Source organism: Pelophylax lessonae, assembly GCF_965119305.1.
Source record: "Pelophylax lessonae genome assembly, chromosome: 1".
Lineage (NCBI taxonomy): Eukaryota > Metazoa > Chordata > Amphibia > Anura > Ranidae > Pelophylax > Pelophylax lessonae.
Window position 1 is genome coordinate 579,453,365 of NC_138768.1, and position 17,715 is coordinate 579,471,079.

General features: G+C 47.1%; 1 protein-coding gene across 1 annotated transcript in view; it reads right to left on the bottom strand.

The window, feature by feature from the left end:
- The window catches only part of G3BP2 (G3BP stress granule assembly factor 2), a 113,880-nt gene that overhangs the window by 23,950 nt on the left and 72,215 nt on the right, over positions 1 to 17,715 (bottom strand). The window contains exons 8-9 of the mRNA XM_082258946.1: positions 5,440 to 5,541; positions 4,688 to 4,787 (exon numbers count right to left, since the gene is read on the bottom strand). Of these exons, the coding sequence (XP_082115072.1) occupies positions 4,688 to 4,787; positions 5,440 to 5,541 (202 nt within the window). The remainder of the gene's footprint in view (positions 1 to 4,687; positions 4,788 to 5,439; positions 5,542 to 17,715) is intronic.

The following is a 17,715-nucleotide window of genomic DNA, read 5'->3' on the forward strand; positions in this document are numbered from 1 at the left end:
GGCAATATCTGCTCATATTCAGCCAAATGCTTCAGAACTCATTGGACGGCGATTCACAGTGCAGATGGACAATGACCCAAAGCATACTGTGAAAGCAACCAAAGAGTTTAAAGGAAAGAAGTGGAATGTTATGCAATGGCCAAGTTAATCACCTGACCTGAATCCGATTGAGCATGCATTTCACTTGCTGAAGACAAAACTGAAGGGAAAATGCCCCAAGAACAAGCAGGAACTGAAGGCAGTTGCAGTAGAGGCCTGGCAGAGCATCACCAGGGATGAAACCCAGCATCTGGTGATGTCTATGCGTTCCAGACTTCAGGCTGTAATTGGCTGCAAAGGATTTGCAACCAAGTATTAAAAAGTGCCCCTCTACAGGTGGTGGATCGCGTTAAATATTTAGGGATCCAGGTCACCAACTCCCTGAAGGACTACTTGCCAGACAATCTACAGCCTCTTTTCGTCTTGCTAAAGCCTAAAACTCAGACCTGGGTGCGCCTTCCATTGGGAGTCCGAGGCAGAGTCAATCTAGTTAAAATGGTACTACTGCCCAAACTGCTATACATACTCTGGCATTCCCCGATCTATCTCGCTCTCAAATACTTCCTGGCGGAAACTTAAAAAATCCTGCGGATTTAAGCTGCCTGGCACTTCTCGACTTTAATTTATACTACCTAGCATCACAACTATCCCACTTCTTCCACCTTCACAATTCAGATAGGGAAAGGTTTCTGGCCCTTCTTGCTCCATCTTGGGCCCACGCAACTGCTGACCCTCTGTCGAAAATTCGAACAGGCATGCGTGGGAGCGAGTCCCGTGGAGACAGAACGTCTATGCTGTTTCAGTAGACACGAAATTGGGACGTGGTGTCCACCAAACTGGACCTTCCACCGTTTCACGAACACACGCCACTGTGGCATAATGCTAGTCTCCCCGAGTTCGCCTCCATCCCTGATGCCCATGCCTGGACCCAGTGTGGAATATGCTTTTCTCGCGCAAATACTTGCAAACGGCACCCTTAAGACCTTCAACGCCCTGAAACAGCAATATGACCTTCCTAACCACCTGTTTTTCAGATACCTACAAGTCAGACATGCTTTCTCCTCCCAATTCTCCCAACCCGTACAAGATATAGCTCCAATCTCCATACTGGAGGTGGTCAGGAGATCTGAGTCCAAACATCTCATCTCACACCTTTATAATGCACTCCTCCTGCCAGCTTCTATGGTTCTAGCCTATGCCATTAAAGCTAAGAGGGAGGAAGATGTGGGGACTATGAATGATGAGGAATGGGAAGATGCACTTGACTGTAAACTGGTTTCCCCGAAACTTTCAGACCGACTAACTCAACTGTATATCCTTCACCGGGCTTACCTGACACCCATCATGACGGCCAGATATAGAAAGTATGCCTCCGAGCTATGTCCCATGTGTCGGAGGGAACCGGGTACTTCTACCATCTCCTCTGGAGTTGCCCAATATTACAGGGATTTTGGGCACAAGTGGTCAGATTTCTCCATGATACAATGGGCCCCCCTCTAACGCTGGCCCCGAAGCCATGTTTATTAGGGGTATTTCCTGATGTAAGTGTAGATAAATTCACTACCCAGTTCCTACGCGAGACACTGTTTCTTGCCAGGAAATGTATTGCACGACAATGGATGCGAGACGTACCCCCCTCTTTTCACGACTGGCTTAGGGAAGTCAACGCAACTTTACCCTATAAAAAACTGATTTATACCCACAGACGCTGTCCATCCAAGAATAACAAGATCTGGGACAGATGGGTGCAGGCCCCAGAGACATGTATTTAGACTTGCAATGTTGTACATATAGTTTTTTCCTTTTTAGAATACATACTGTTGACCTTACAGCTCGGTACATGGGGCTGCTCAGGAGCATGAATGGGGTGATACCCATGTGTTACATATGCTACAGTCGAATCTAACTGCCTTCTCCACCACAGCTGAGATGTTATGTTTACTCGTTGTGTATGACCTGCTGTATTCCTAAGGTGTTTTGTTATTCCATTATGCTTTCTCAAAAGAGCACTTGTATTCCTTGTATCTGAGTTTATTTTTCTCAATAAAGACTTTGTTTAATCGAAAAAAAGTGAAAGTTTGAATTAGGATTGTTAATCTGTCCCATTACTTTTGGTCCCTTAAAAAGTGGGAGGCACATATACAAACTGTTGTAATTCCTACACCTTTCATCTGATTTGGATGTAAATACCCTCAAATTAAAGCTGAAAGTCTGCAGTTAAAGCGGAGTTCCGGGCACAAAATCGACCTAATCGATTTTGTGCCCATCCGCTGGATCTTCTTCACCTGAAAAAGAATTGGATAGTTAGGTATTTTTTTTTTTTACTCACCTTGTAATTGTAGATAGAAAATACTCACCTATTCTGCACTTCCTCCCTCTGTGCCGCGGCTCCGCCGTCACTTCCTGTCTTGCGATGATTCCTGGGAGCTGAACGTCCTCGCTCCCAGAAATTAATGCGACGGCACCGGCCCCGCTCGTCACTTACGGGGCGACGCCGCATTCCCTGCTAAACAGCTTCTGGGCATGCCCATTAGCTGTGGAGGAATGCGGTGCCACACCGGAAGGGACGAGAAGGGCCGGTGCAGGTGCATTCTGGGAGAAGAAGACACGGAAGAGTACGCAGAAGATGATCACCCCGGCTTCAGCTGCCCACAGAGATGGCAACGCTGGAGAAGAAATTTTATATAGTATTTCTTCTTGCAGGTAAATGCGAACCGGGACAGATCAGAGGCTAGCCATTGTGGAATGTACTAGGCCTGACTGTCCCGGGGGTATATTTAGGGAAAAACGTTTTCGTGCCCGGAACTCCGCTTTAAATCACATCTTGTTTGTTTCATTTCAAATCCATTGCGGTGGTGTATAGAGCCAAAAAGATTTGAATTGTGTCGATGTACCAAAATTTATGGACCTGACTATATACACCTTTTTTTTTGCGGAATCCAGATGTACTGCTGGTCTTATTCTTGAGGCCCTAAAAATGGCAGAACCGCACAACCCCCCAGCCAGGTGGCAGTCCAAGGTTATGGGCGGACCCCAACCATAATGTCGAAATCTTTCCCCAGCCTGGACCAGCTCCGACGCCAGCCTACAGCAGGCTTCAGAACAAACTGCACTCCTGTGACCCACATAAGTACGGAAAACAAGCATTGGTTGTACTTCTTTTAAAGTACAGTAGTTTTGCTCCATTCCACAACCGTGCTCAATTTAAAAGCATGACAAAGTAATTTTTTAGCAAAAAAAAAAAAAAAATCTTTAAGAGAAGCTTCAGAATTCGCCCAGTAGGCAAGTGGTTAAACATACTGTCACCAGAGCGACACTGCACTGCTCTGGGGAGGTGATCAGGATTTTTTTTTTCCCCCCACACTATACTTCGGGTGATGATCACTGTATAAGCAATCATTTTTATGAATGGCAGCCATTATGTACAATTCTGATAGCTGTGCTTGCCCACAGCTATCACAAGGTACAAGTCGGCATATGATGTCCACCCAGGATAATAGTGCTCCCGCTTGGCTGTGTAATAGCTAGGAGGGCTGGAGATGGTTAATCAAGTTTTGGTGAATGATGCACTAGGTTTTTATTTTATTGATAGACCTCAGATAATACAACCTTTCCTTTGCAATATCTGCAAGCTAGCAGGGCCACTGATGGGAGTTTACTATTACTAAGTGCCAGGCAACCTTTGCATTACACTGTAGCTAGTATTGCACGTGCACAAGTTTTTACTACCATGACCATCAACTGCCAGTCTAGCATTTGAGGTTTGTGTTTGCTGTACATCTTTTATGGGGTAAGGCCAGTACCAGGACAGCACAAGGTCAATTGACAGTAAACCATACCTGCAGAAAAAGGCAACTGCACACGCTTACATTCGAGCAGCCCGTTTCCTGAAAAGCTGACACTTCACTGCTTAGTTGAAAAGTACAGCAAGTACTCACACACTTCCCTTGTGTGTAAGTAACCTGCTCCCCCCAGCTTGTTTCTCATGCTGTGCTATCACAGTGATGTAAAGGCCTTGATAGTAGTGAAGTTGTGGCCTGTTAAAAAACAAACAGGCCACAAGAGAGTCAAGCACATGCAGTTCTTTCTCTGCGTGCATGTTTTACAAACAAGTGGAAAAAATAAATCATCAGCTGTCCTAACTGTTAACCCCTTCATGACTGCTCAACACATGTACAGCCGTAAAAAGGGTGGGCTTTAATGCCCACATACGGCCTCATTCACACAGGGTTTACAGTAACATATGCCCATGCAGAACCATGTTTATCCACTTGGTATTGTACCCCTGTGTGAACGATGCGTCAATGGCAGCCAAACTGCATGTGATGAGAGCATGCTCACAGCACAAAGACAACTTGCCTTACGGCGTAAATACTGTTAGCCAGCAGGACTGGCTTCTGTTCAAGAGACCACGACAGAGGTCACATGACTCTTGTGCCCCCAAGGCATTCCCAGCTGTTTTTTTAAAGGGACACTGGGGTGAGCGGGAAGGGGTTTAAGAACTTAGATTGTCCAACCATAACACGATGGTTCCCACACAGAGAATCACTGCATTTTGTGGTTAAAATACACAGCTTTGACCAGCCTATCAGTATAAAAAGTAACATAAGCAGCCACAAGTATGTTGTGTCCTTTAAATTATTTTTACCTGGTCGTGCCCCCCTCGGCTGAAAAGTAGGACGCTCTCGTGGACGCTGCTCACGAGTACGAGGCTGAACTTGACTGTCTGGTTTAATTTCAGTTCTTGACTGCAATAAAAAAAGTAAAGTCAACTGTACAAACCATGCTAAAAAAATCGCATTTTATAGTACTTACAAATTTGAAGGTTATGTGCTTTTCTCGCCTATACCATGTAGTTGTAAAATTATATTTAAAGTACCTATTCATTACTGTGAGCAGTATATGCTTTCCGTGGGACATTGCTCTAATTACTCCACACTGTGCCTGTGTTTTACAGTGCTTTGTGGAGTCTGATATCTTGCAGTGTCTTCTCTGCACAATGCTATAGAGCACTCCAGGATAGCACCCTAGGATAGGAGAGACCTATCACGTGACTGGGCAGTCATTAGCATGTTTCCTCCTCCTGTTAACCCTTAATTCACTAGACTGAAGCAAACTGCAAAGCACATATGCAAAGAGCAGGAAAAACTTTGCTATTGGAAAATGTGTGTCAACCCCCCCCCCCCACCCCCCTCCTTTATAAAAAATAAATCAGCAGTATGGCCAGTTAGGCTTTAGCACTGCTGTATAAATTGGCCCCAAGTGGTGAAAAGTTTGTGTAATGGCATCCTTAAACATTTGTCATGTTAAAATTTACAAGGTTGGGGAGAGGAAAACTGCTATTAAAAAAAAATAAAGCCATAGGTACTAGAAAACACGTAGCCTCAGAAACTTAACTACCTGTGAAGCAGGAGCTTTTATAACATGGGGAGGAATTCCTGAAGATGGTACAGTACCACTTGGAGGCAGGTTTTTACTTGTCACTGATGCCCAAGAGAAAGCCTAAAGGAAATACAAAGGAAACTTACCAATTGCTCCATTCTGCTTAACTGAAAAACACCTGCACCATCATCTAAATACACACCAGTCTTTTTGGTGGTTTGACTTCAACTTTATATTATTAAATTAAAAATTAAAAAAGAAAAAAAAAATTAAAGCAGAAAAAAAAAAAATATATATATATAATCACATATTGTGAAGAAAAAGGGGATTACCACATCACACATGCTTTTGTACTAACCTACTGTCACAATAGTATTTTAAAAGGGGAAAGAAATGCATATTTCTCTAAATCAATCATATCTACTACCTATTGCAAGTGAGATCAGAGACCCAGTTGTGTTGTTGGGCAGGAATGTTAGATGCTAAGATGGGACGATTACAATAATTGATGAATTTTGTCCACAGTACCAAGGTAAAATAGTATTAAAAGATAAAAATGTAATACATTGCAGCTTACCAATCCTAAAGGTGGTGGCTGCATTTGTTTTAGGCTTTTTCCCCTTTATTTTTAAACAGCAACACTCCCTGTCTTAGTGTCTCTACTTTGCTGGAGGTGCAACAGACAGTAGCACTGTCAAATCTGGGAAGTCGGTAGCGTTAGATGCATTAGCGGATTTTAGTGACTAACAAAATACTGCCGAACACAGGCTAACACTAAGCAGTTACAGCAATGGTTTTTCCTTTTGAAAAAATTGGATTTTTGACTTACCGTAAAATCCATTTCTCTGATGTCCATTACTTGACACAGCTCCTGATCTTAACCACGGTTATACAGGAGTAGGACGCTAGGCAGAAAAAAAAAGTCTGGATACAACATGGGCAGTCCTAGGGGGTATACTCTCTCTGCTATAGGTACTTTGTTTTGTTACAAGCAGTGTCAAAAGAATTACAACTCCACAGAGGGGTGGGTGCTGTGTCTGTCAATGAACTTCATAGAAATGGATTTTACGGTAAGTCAAAAATTAAATTTTCTCTTTCGTTCATTGACGGACACAGCTCCTGATTTTAACTATTGGGATGTCCACAAGCAGTGTTAAACATGAGGGGTGGGAACAGCGAAAAAAATTCCCAAGAGTAAACTATAGCCAACCAGGTAAACAGGAGAACAACAAAAACTGGAGACCACATGGAAAAAAAATTAAAATACACCCTCAAAGAGGATCAAGTCCTCTAAACAGCAACCTGCAAAACCTTGCAGCCAAAAGAAACATCTGCAGATGCCAACACAGCCACTTTATAAAACTTTGTGAAAGTGTGCACTGACGACCAGGTGGCCGCTTTGCAAACCTGCGTCACTGATGCCTGATGACAGAAGGCCCGGGATGCACTTAGCACCCGAGTATAGTGCGTCTTGACAGGGAAAGGAGGAATCGGACACGATGCAATAGGCTTGAACCACCATCTGTCTGATCCATCTGGAAACGGTCGCAGAGGAAGCAGACAACCCTTTCCGAGGCCCATCCGCGAGCACAAATAGGGAGTCTGACTTCCTATATAAAAAAAAAAAATAAACACTCTGTAAGCTGCCAGGTACACATCCAAACCTTTGGAAAGAACGACGAACAGGGGCAAATAACCAACTTATCTCTGAGCCACTAAGTAAAATGGACAGGATAACACCGCCATTTCCAAAACCCTGCGCGCAGAAGTGATAGCCACCTTCTGAGACCTCGAAAGCAGGGGAATCTCCAGAAGATTCTCAAAAGGAGGTTTCTGGAGGACTGGAAGCACCAAACTGAGGTCCTCAAGGCGGCAAGGAAGACCGCACTGGAGGAGCCAAGTGCCGAACTCCCTGAAGAAAAGTATGCAGTGTGTGCCCAAGGGCAGTTGAAAGACGACCGTCAAGGCCGACACCTGATCTTTGATAGTACTCAAGGGCAGTTTCTGCTAAACCCCACGTTGAAGAAAGATCAAGATCAGAGCCACCGAAAAAGCGACAATGAACCCCAAGAGACTCACCATGCGATGTACATCTTCCACGTATGATGGTAGATCTTCCTAGAAGCAGATTTCCTAGCTTTTATCAGCGCTGGAATCACAGACTCAAACAAACCTCTATCCTGCAGCACCTGGCATTCAACAGTTAAGCCATCAAAGCCAGCGAATGTAAAGCAGGATGGAAGATTGGCCCTTGTGACAGCAGATCCTTCCCGAAAGGAAGCTTCCAAGGAATGTCAGCGACATCTGCAGTGTCCAACAGGGGATCCCGGGACCGTGCCACAAACCCGTGCACCTTTATGTTGAGCCGAGACGCCAACAGATCCACCCCAGAGATGCCCTACCGGAGACACAACTGATAAACGCCTCCCACTCCCCTTGGTCCAACACCTGCTGATTGAGGTAATCTGCATGCCAGTTTTCCACCCTGGGAATGTGCACGGTGGAGAGGGCTGGAATGAAACGTTCTGCCCACCTTAAAATGCCGGCTACCTCCAGAGCCGCCAGGACACTTCTTGTGTCCCCCCCCTAGTGATGGACATAAGCCACGGCCGTTGCATTGTCCGTTTGAATGCACACTGGATATCCCCAAAGACGATACGGCCAATGTTCCAGGCACACTCTGATTGCTCGGAGTTCCAGGACATTGATCGGTAGTCTGAAGTCTTCCAGTGTCCAGACCCCCTGAGCAGAATTTATGCCGATGATGCCTCCCCACCTGGACAGGCTGGCATCTGGTGGACTACTGTCCAATACAAGGGGAGGAAGGATTTGGATTGTCCAGAGACAGCGGATTCTTGTCCCATTTGCCCAGAATCTCCCTTTGCAGGTACCTTGTATGGAGCTGTGCAAATTGAACCCGCCTTAAAAAGTAGACACCATCAGGCCCAACATCCACATGCAGGTCTGGACAGCAGAAGACAAACTGCAGCAGTTTCTGGAGTTTGTCCAGAGGAAGCAACAATCTGGCTAAGGCCGAGTCCAGAGCCAGAGCCAGACCCAGATAGTCCAGCTTTGTGGACTGAACCAGAGCAGACTTATGAAAATTCTAAATCCAGCTGAAATCCCTCAAGGTTCGTATACCGATCTCCAGGTTTTCCACCAGAGCATGTAGGTCCATATGCATGCTGACATAGCAATGTGAATGAATATAAAAGGAGATTCCTCCACCAGCTTCCATGCAAAATAAAGGAGTAGGGAAATCCTCCTCGCTATCTGAGAACTCCGGGCGCGTGGTTGCAGACCCAGCAGGGTGACCCACGCCCGCAGCAGCAAAATCAGATTCATAATCTAAGGAGGCTGATGAGGCAGGGGAAGGCGGGGGCGCTTTTTGCTAGCCCGTCGCCCAAAAACCACCTCCACTAGGGACACAAAAGACTCCAGGAGCGCCGTCAGTGCATCAATGGATGGTTGGGACCCAGGGGGCCCTGCAACCTCAGAGGGGATCAGGTGGGGAAATGTGCTCCAAAGACTCCATGAGTCAATAGGGGGGCCCCACAAAAAAAAAAAAAAAAAATAAAGGTGTTTTGTGTAAAAACACTAAAGGGACACCCCCACTGCTCCGGCAACACCACCCAGTTGCCAGTAAGAGCACAAATCAATCCTCAGCAGAGAAAGAAGACCCCACCAGACTCACCACCCACCAGAAACAGGCACCTGCAGCCAACAGGCTAATCTGCCCTCCACCTGCGGCAATCAGGAAATGAAATGATCCAGAGTCAGCATCAGGGGCTCCCAACGCCAAAATTGCCGCCCACAGGGCTCCACTGTTATGGCCGTCGCTATTTTCACTGGGAAACAACTGCAAAATGACCGCTGGACTACACCAATATGGCCGCTGTGCATTAAGCAAGCACAAAGGCTACAACAAAATGGTGGCCATGTGCAGCACCACGAGACTCCCAGGCACCCTGGAGGGATCCCTAGGCCTCAGAAACTGGCACAGGCAGGAAGGGGGGGGGGACTGGAAGGAGCCCCCACCAGGTACGCCCCCCCACAGCTAATCGCTTGGTCCCCAGTGGCGCACTTCCCCAGCACAGCACCCTGCCCCATCCCAGGAAGTGGACCAGACCAACCCACAGCCCCAGCATGAAGGGGGAGAGGGGTAAGATGGCCCACAGGGACCACCAGACCGATGAGGGGGGTGTGTAATGGGAAGGAGGGGAACATGGGGGTCCTACCGTCCCATGGAGGGGCCCACTTCCACCCCAAAACCCTCCAGGGGGAGAGGGGATACAGTTACCATACCAAGAACCAAGCTGGTACCGCTCCAGAAGGATCCTCTCCATCGAAATGAGGGGCTGTCGGCCAGAAGGAATGCTGCGACTCGGGCCGAGACCCAGTCCTATACGACCTCGCGAGGCGTTTAACTCGCAGGCCAGGCCCCGTCCGGTGGGGCTATGTCGCAGCCGACCTAGTGCAGAGCTGATGTCTGCGCACGTGAGCTGGCCAGATTGGGGTCACCATTGGATCTAGATTATCCAGCCAGTCGTCCAATCCGGCAGTTGATTGTAGATTTCACAGGAGAAGAAAAAAAAAAAAAAAATAAATCTAAAAAAAAAAAAAAACTGCCAGGGACCATAGATCCCAGCAAGGAACTAGGTCCCTACTCCTGACTAGGCAGAAAAAAACTGAGTACCTATAGCAGGGAGAGGGAGTATACCCCCCTGGGACTGCCCATAGGGGTAGCCAGACTTTTTTTCTTCCAAGTGTAATACTCCTGTAGGGGGCAGTATAACAATAGTTAAGATCAAGAGTGGTGTCTGTCAATGAACTAAAGAGAAAAAGCTTTTACATAAATGAATAAAAGCTTATCAATGTAAGCACTACTGTCCATCAATGATTTGTCTTAGCACAGTCATTACTGCTGATCACCATATCAAAATAAAAAAGGGAAAAAAAAGAAAAAACACAGCCACCAATCTAAGAATCGTTAAACTGCAACATTAAAAAATTTGGGGGAGGGGGGATTATTACTGCTTTAAGATATGCCTGTGCAGTGCTAAGAACATGTAAGCTGGTAAAATGTATGAACAAGGCAAGATTAAGGTGGATACCCAACTGAAAGGATTCCAATGTTGTAGACCAGCACAGACTCCCACAGACAAAACCATTTATTGGTGCTGAACCACTAACAATGGTTATTTTCCTTCAGCTAGGCATTTGGGTAAGAGGGGATATGTGCCCTTCAAATTCAATCACCAATAGGTTAATACTTTTCTACGGATTTTGATATTGTACATATGATTATTTTCATTTAAAAAGACAAAAATTCACCTTTTGGAACGCGTTACATAACATAGGGCAGTGATGGCGAACCTTGGCACCCCAGATGTTTTGGAACTACATTTCCCACAATGCTCATGCACTCTGCAGTGTAGTTGAGCATCATGGGAAATGTAGTTCCAAAACATCTGGGGTGCCAAGCTTCGCCATCACTGACATAGGGTATACCCGTTTTTAGTTGTAACATGTTCCAGTACATGTTCCCTTACACCCCAACCCACCCTCTTGTGACAGGAGGAAGGTTTTCTCGCCTCTGCAGCTGCAGTCCCATTTAATATCAGCACTGCTCTGTGGGGCTCCGTCCACACAGCGGTGTCATTAAAGCGGAGTTCCGGCCTCAAAATAAAAAAATCGATTTTGGGCCATCCGCTTCCTGAAATGGATACTGCAGATTTTTTGGTCACTTACCTTATTATAGAATATACTCCCCTTCCTTCCACTTCCTCCCTCTGCGGCCCGCACCGTCTCTTCCGGTTTGCGATGACTCCTGGGAGCTGAACGTCATCGCTCCCAGGAGTCAATGTGCCTGCACCGGGCCCGCTCGTCACTTCTGGTGCAGGCGTGGCATTCCCTGCTAAACAGCTTCCGGCATGCCCAGAAGCTGTGCAGGGATGCCACGTCTGCACTGGAAGTGACAAGCGGGCCCGGTGCAGTGCATTTTGGGACTCAGGCGTCACGGAAGAGGACACGAAGAGGGACACTGCGGCTTCAGCTGCCCACACCTGAGATGGCAGCACTGGAGAAGAACTTTTCAAAGTAGGTATTTCTTTTTACAGGTAAGTGCGACCCAGGACAGTTCAGAGGCTATACATTATGGAATGCACTAGCCCTGACTGTCCCGGAGATATTTTTAGCTAAAATTGACCCCTGAGGCCAGAACTCCGCTTTAATTTACAGTGGTCTGTAAATGAGTACACTGCAAGCCCCATCTGTAACCACAGACCGACTTGTTTCCAGTCCATTCACAAGCCCCGCAGCTTTCAAACAGAAAGCCTGTGAAGTACGGGCAGAAAGATGTAGGACATGTATGAAGGAGCCTGACATTGCACCAGTGATCCACTGATCAGGGATGCAGTGCATTGCAGGCTTCTGAGGGGAATGAAATCGAAAAATGCCCACTTTTGGTGCAAAAAAATGTGTATTTTTTTTCTTCACAAGGGGAACTTAGCCATTAAAGTGGTTGTAAACTATCAAATACCTAGTGCAGTGACTGGCCTCAGGTGAAAAAAAAAATCCATAAGTTGTACCCGTTTATCTGCTATTTTCTCTTCTCTACAACTGTTCAAAGTCCAGAATTTATAAAGCTTGTCTGAGCTTCCAGAAAACAAGGGAGAGCTGAAATGAGAGCGCAGAGCTTAGTGTGGATGGCTCTGAGAGCTGACTGGAGGGAAGGGACACCCCCTTCAAACAGCACACAGTAAGAGCCGATGTGGTCAATCACAGACTGTGATGAGAACCCTCTGGTCCAGAAGTGATTCAAGCTGATAGAGGAATGAAGCAGCAGACAGAAATTACACTTGGTGCTCTGGATTGAGAAAAGTGCACACTATAGAGGGATATGCTTTGTTCATATTTCATGTCTGAGGTTTACAACCACTTTAAAAGTTTATTTTCTTCTTCACAAACCTTTTATCCCTCCCATTTCCATCCCTAACACCACTGAAGAAAACAAATAAAGGTGTCAGTAGTGGGAACTCCATTTCTATTAAATCCAAAAAACAATCCCCAGTTAGCACCCTGCCCCCATCCCAGGGAAGGAGGGGAACCTAAGGTTCCGTCAACCCAAAAACCCTCCAGAGGGGAGGGGGGATGACAGCTACTCCCCATACCAGGAACCAGGTGGGCACTGCTCCAGACAGAACCCCTCTCCATTGAAATGGGGGGCTGTCAACCAGGAGGAACGCTGCGATTCAGGCCTAGACCGTGTCATATGCCCCCATCCAGTTGGGTTATGTCGCAGCCGACCTAGTGCGGAGATAAGGTCTGCGAGCGCTAGCTGGCCAGACTGGGGTGACCACTGGATCTAGCCCGTCATGCAGTCCGGCAGTTGATTGTAGGTTTCAAAAAAAAAAAAAAAAAAAATCCAGGAGAAAAAAAAATATCTAAAAAAAAAAAATGTCGCCAGGACCCCAGCAAGAAAATAGGTCCTTAATCCTGACTAGGCAGGAAAAAAACTGAGGGGCTAAAGCAGAGAGATGAAGTATACCCCTTGGGACTACCATGGGTGTACCCAGAATTCTTTTGTGCCTAGTGTCCTACTCCTGTAGGGGGCAGTATAACCCAATGGTTATGAATATGCAGCCTGCAAGACTCGCCTCAATCAAAAGTCTATGTCCCCAGAGGCTCGAACATCCACCTGCTAATTTTTTCCCAAATTTGGTTAACAAACTTGAGCTACCGAATTTGGATGTTGAATAGCCCAGGAAGTACCAACACTCCAGGTAGAAGGAGATGTCACTTTAAGAGAGGAACTTTACCCTTTAGAAAGTAAGTTTAGACAATAAGCTGACTGATCCATCTAAAATAGTACATTTGGAAGCTGTTTGACAATTCCTTAGGCCTTCAGGGAGCACAAAGAGGAATACAGTGATTGCAGCAGTCGACTTCAGGTAACTCTTGACTGCACGAACCACATTCAAGGTATGACAAGCCTGGTCTCTAGGCATCAGAAGCTTCAGACAAAAATAATGGGATTTTTGACTTACCGTAAAACCCATTTCTCTGATGTTCATTGACGGACACAGCTCTTCATCTTAATGACCGTAGGGTTATGCTGCCATCGACAGGAGTAGGACTCTAGGCAGAGAAAAGCTTGAGCACACCAATATGGCAGTCCCTGGGGGTATACTCCCACCTCCTGCTATAGGTATTAGATTTCGTAACAAGCAGTGTCAGAAGAAAAAACAACCCAACTCCAAACAGGGGCAGGTGCTGTGTCCGTCAATGAACATCAGAGAAATGGGATTTTACGGTAAGGCAAAAATCCCATTTTCTCTTTCGTTCATTGATTGGCACAGCACTTCATCTTCACAACCGTAGGGACGTCCCAAAGCAGTGTCAAACATGAGGGGTGGGAACAGCAGATAAACTTCCCAAAGGCTAAAAACATAGCCAACCAGGTAACCTGGAGTATAACTAAGAACCATAGCTCACCTGAAAAAAAAAACCACACCCTCAAAGAGGACAATCCTCTAAACAGCAGCCTGCAAAACCTTGTGGCCAAAAGAAGCATCAGCAGATGCCATCACATCCAATTTATAACGTGTGCACAGATGACCAAGTGGCCACTTTGCAAACTTGCACCATTTACTCCTGATGACGGAAGGCCCAGGGGGCACCAAGCGCCTGAGTAGTGTGCCCTGACTGGGAAAGGATGAACCTGACCCCTAACAGAATAAGCCTGAATCAGCCTGCCGCATCCATCTGGAAAAAGTCGCAGCAGAAGCAGCCAGCCCCTTGCAATGTCCATCAGCAAGGATAAACAGGGAGTCAGACTTTCGAAACGACTCCGTACCTGCGAGGTACACCCTGATTGCCCAAACCACATCCAGGGAATGCAAGGAAACTTCCTTAGGATGCTTAAGCTTAGGACACAGGAAAGGCAACACAATATCTTCATTCATTCAGATCAAAATCGGAGACTACCTTAGTAAGGAACGATGGACCTGGCCGAAGAACCACTTTATCCATGTGAACTAGAACGGCAAGACAGCGCCGCCAGATTAGACACCCTGCGCGCTGAAGTAATAGCCACTAAAAAAGGCCACCTTCTGGCATAATATAAGCAGGGGAATCTCCCGATTTTAAAAGGGAGGTTTCCGAAGAACTGTCAACACCAAATTGAGGTCCCACGGCGGCAATGGAGACCGCACCGGGGGAGCCAAGTGCCTCACTTCCTGGAGAAAGTATGCACCAAAGAGTGCGAGGCCAACGGACATTGAAATAAAATTGCCAAGGCCGAGACCTGGCCCTTGATGGTATTCAAGGCCAAACGTTGCTCGACTCCTCGCTGGAGGAAAGCCAAGATCCGAGTCACCGTGAACCTCAAGAGACTCACCACGCAATGTACGTTTTCCAAGTACTAAGGTAAATCTTCCTGGAAGTAGATTTTCTAGCTTTCAAAAGCATAGGAATCACCTAATCAGACAACACTCTATCCTTCAGCACCTGGCTTTCAACAGTCAGGCCGTCAAAGCCAGCAACTAAAGCAGGATGGAGGATCGGTCCTTTAGACAGCAGCTTGTCCCTGAGAGGGAGTCTCCAAGGAACATCGGCGACCAGCCATACGAGATCGGCGTACAAAGACCAGAGAGGCCAGTCTGGAGCCACTAGAATGACTGGAATTCCTTCTGCCTCGATCCTGTACAGGAGTCACGGCAGATGCTTGAGAGGAGGAAAGGCATATATCAGACGATGACGACTCCAGGAAGCCACCAGGGCATCTGTGGCTTCGGCTAGATGGTCCAGAGACCATGCCAAAAACCTCTGAACTCTCCTGTTGAGGCGAGAGGCCAACAGGTCTACCTCGGGAGTCCCTCACTGGAGACACGACTGACGGAACACCTCCTGAGGTGACCATTCTCCCTGGTCCAATGCCTGTGACTGAGATAGTCCACCTGCCAATTTTCCACCCCTGGAATGTGTACAGCAGAGAGGGCTGAAACAAATTGTTCTGCCCACCTTCGAATGTATGCTATATCCCAAGCCACCAGCACACTTCCCGTGCCCCCTTGGTGATTGACATAGGCCATGGCATTGTCCGATTGCATCTGTACCAGACATCCCCGGAAACATACGGTCAATTATCCAGGCAAAGCCCGATCGCCCGGAGCTCCAGTACATTGATCGGTAGCCTGGACTCCTCCACAGTCCAGACCCCTTAAGCACAATCTGTGCCGACCCCTCCCTACCCAGATAGGCTGGCATCCTTGGTGACCACTGTCCAGTACAAGGGAGGAAAGGATTTTCCCTGAAGAAGTGCCGGAGAACGAAGCCACCAAACCAGGGACCCCCTTGTTCTCTGGCTCAACATGATCAGATTGTCCAGAGACTGAGGATCCTTGTTCCACTTCAAAAAGAATCTCCTTTTGTAGAGATCTTGTACGGAAATGTGCAAACGGAACCACCTCAAAAAGTTAAGACATTTTCAGGCTCAGTACCCGCATGCAAGTCTGAAGAGATGACTGACTGCTGGACAGCAGAAGCTGAATCGCCTCCAGCAACTTCTGAAGTTTTGCAAGAGTAATAAACACTCTGGCTGAGGCTGAGTCCAGAGTCAGTCCCAAATATTCTAGGCTCGTTGACAGGACCAAAGCAGATTTCTGAAGACTCAGAATCCAACCAAAATCCCTCAGCGTTTACAGAGTGATCTCCAAGTTGGCCAAAGGGGCAGTCAAAGACTCTGCTCTGTTGGCCAGTCAAAGACTCTGCTCGCAAGAGCAGATCGTCCAGGTACCCCAGTACCGTGACCCCCTGCTGACGTAGTAATGCTAGAAGCGGGGCCTACACTTTTGTGAAGACCCGAGACCAAAAAGTAACGCCACAAATTGAGAATGCTCCTCGCCCACAGCAAAGCAAAGGAAGCGCTGATGGGCGATACAAATGGGGATGTGAAGGTAAGCACCCTTGACAATCGATGGCTGCGAGAAAGTCCCCCTGATATAGGGAGGCTACCAACATGTGAATGGACTCCATTAGAAACATCTGTACCCACACAAAGCAGTTCAGCACCTTGAGGCCCAGAGTTGAACGCACCTTGCCCTCCTTCCTGGAACTGTAAACAGGTTTGAACAGAAACCTTTAAAGCGTTGCGACATCAGAACTGGGACAATCCCTCCTTGAGACAACAAGTCTTGCACTGCCCCATAGAGATCCTGTAAGCGATGTGATAAGTGCAGGTTGGAAGGCCCTAAAGGGTTTTGATCCCTTGTTCTGAGATCCTGAGGAACGAAGAGGCTGATTGCGAGCAGAAAAAGGAGGGTACCTGTCTGCGACGGGACTCCTTGCCCTTGGAAGCCCAAGGAAGAGTACTCTTTCCCCCTGTGAGGCCTTTGATGATGTCATCCAAGGAAGTTCTAAACAGGCAACCTCCCACGAATGGAAAGTCAGACAAGGCCTTCTTAGAAGCCTGGCCCGCGGACCAGCATTTCAGCCAGATAATACGCTGCAGGAACACTGCAGAGACAGACAGTCTAGAAAGCAAGGAAGTGCCAACCCAGCCACAGTGAACATATGGCGGGTGAAGGCCTCCGACCTATCAGCCGTATCAGAGAAGACCAGAGACTTATCGGAATTACTGTGGCTTTATTCAACCTTGAAACTGGAGAGTCCAATACAAGAGGTACTGTCCATTTTTTAAGGAGGGACCTTCTCATAAGAGTACCGCATGGCAAAGGTGCATTTTTGGGGACACCCACAGTTTTGAGACAATATCGACAGGAAAGAGGAACACCCTTGCCGCTTTGGAGGACTTGTTGGTGCCGAAAAGGGATCCGCGCCTCCGATGCTGCATTAGTTGCATCTACCAAATGTAAGGTTTCCTACACCTATACAATCCGTGCATCCACTAGCGCCTTTTCATGTACGGCTAGAGCAGGGATCCCCAAACTACAGCCCTTCAGCTGTTGCGGAACTACACATCCCATGAGGCATTGTAAAACTGAAATTGACAGACATGACAAGGCATGATGGGAATTGTAGTTCCTGAACAACTGGAGGGCCATAGTTTGAAGACCCCTGGGCTAAAGGAACACAGAAATCATCCTCATTATCTGAGCACATGGGGTGCATGGATGCAGTCCCAAAGGGTAGGTGGAATCCGCAGCGGCCGATTCAGACCCTGAATCTGAAGAGACCAAGGAAGAAGGTGAATGTGGGGGGGGGGACACTTTTTGGTAGCGCGTTTGCCTAGGACCAAATCCACTTTGGACACCAAGGACTCCAGGACCGCTG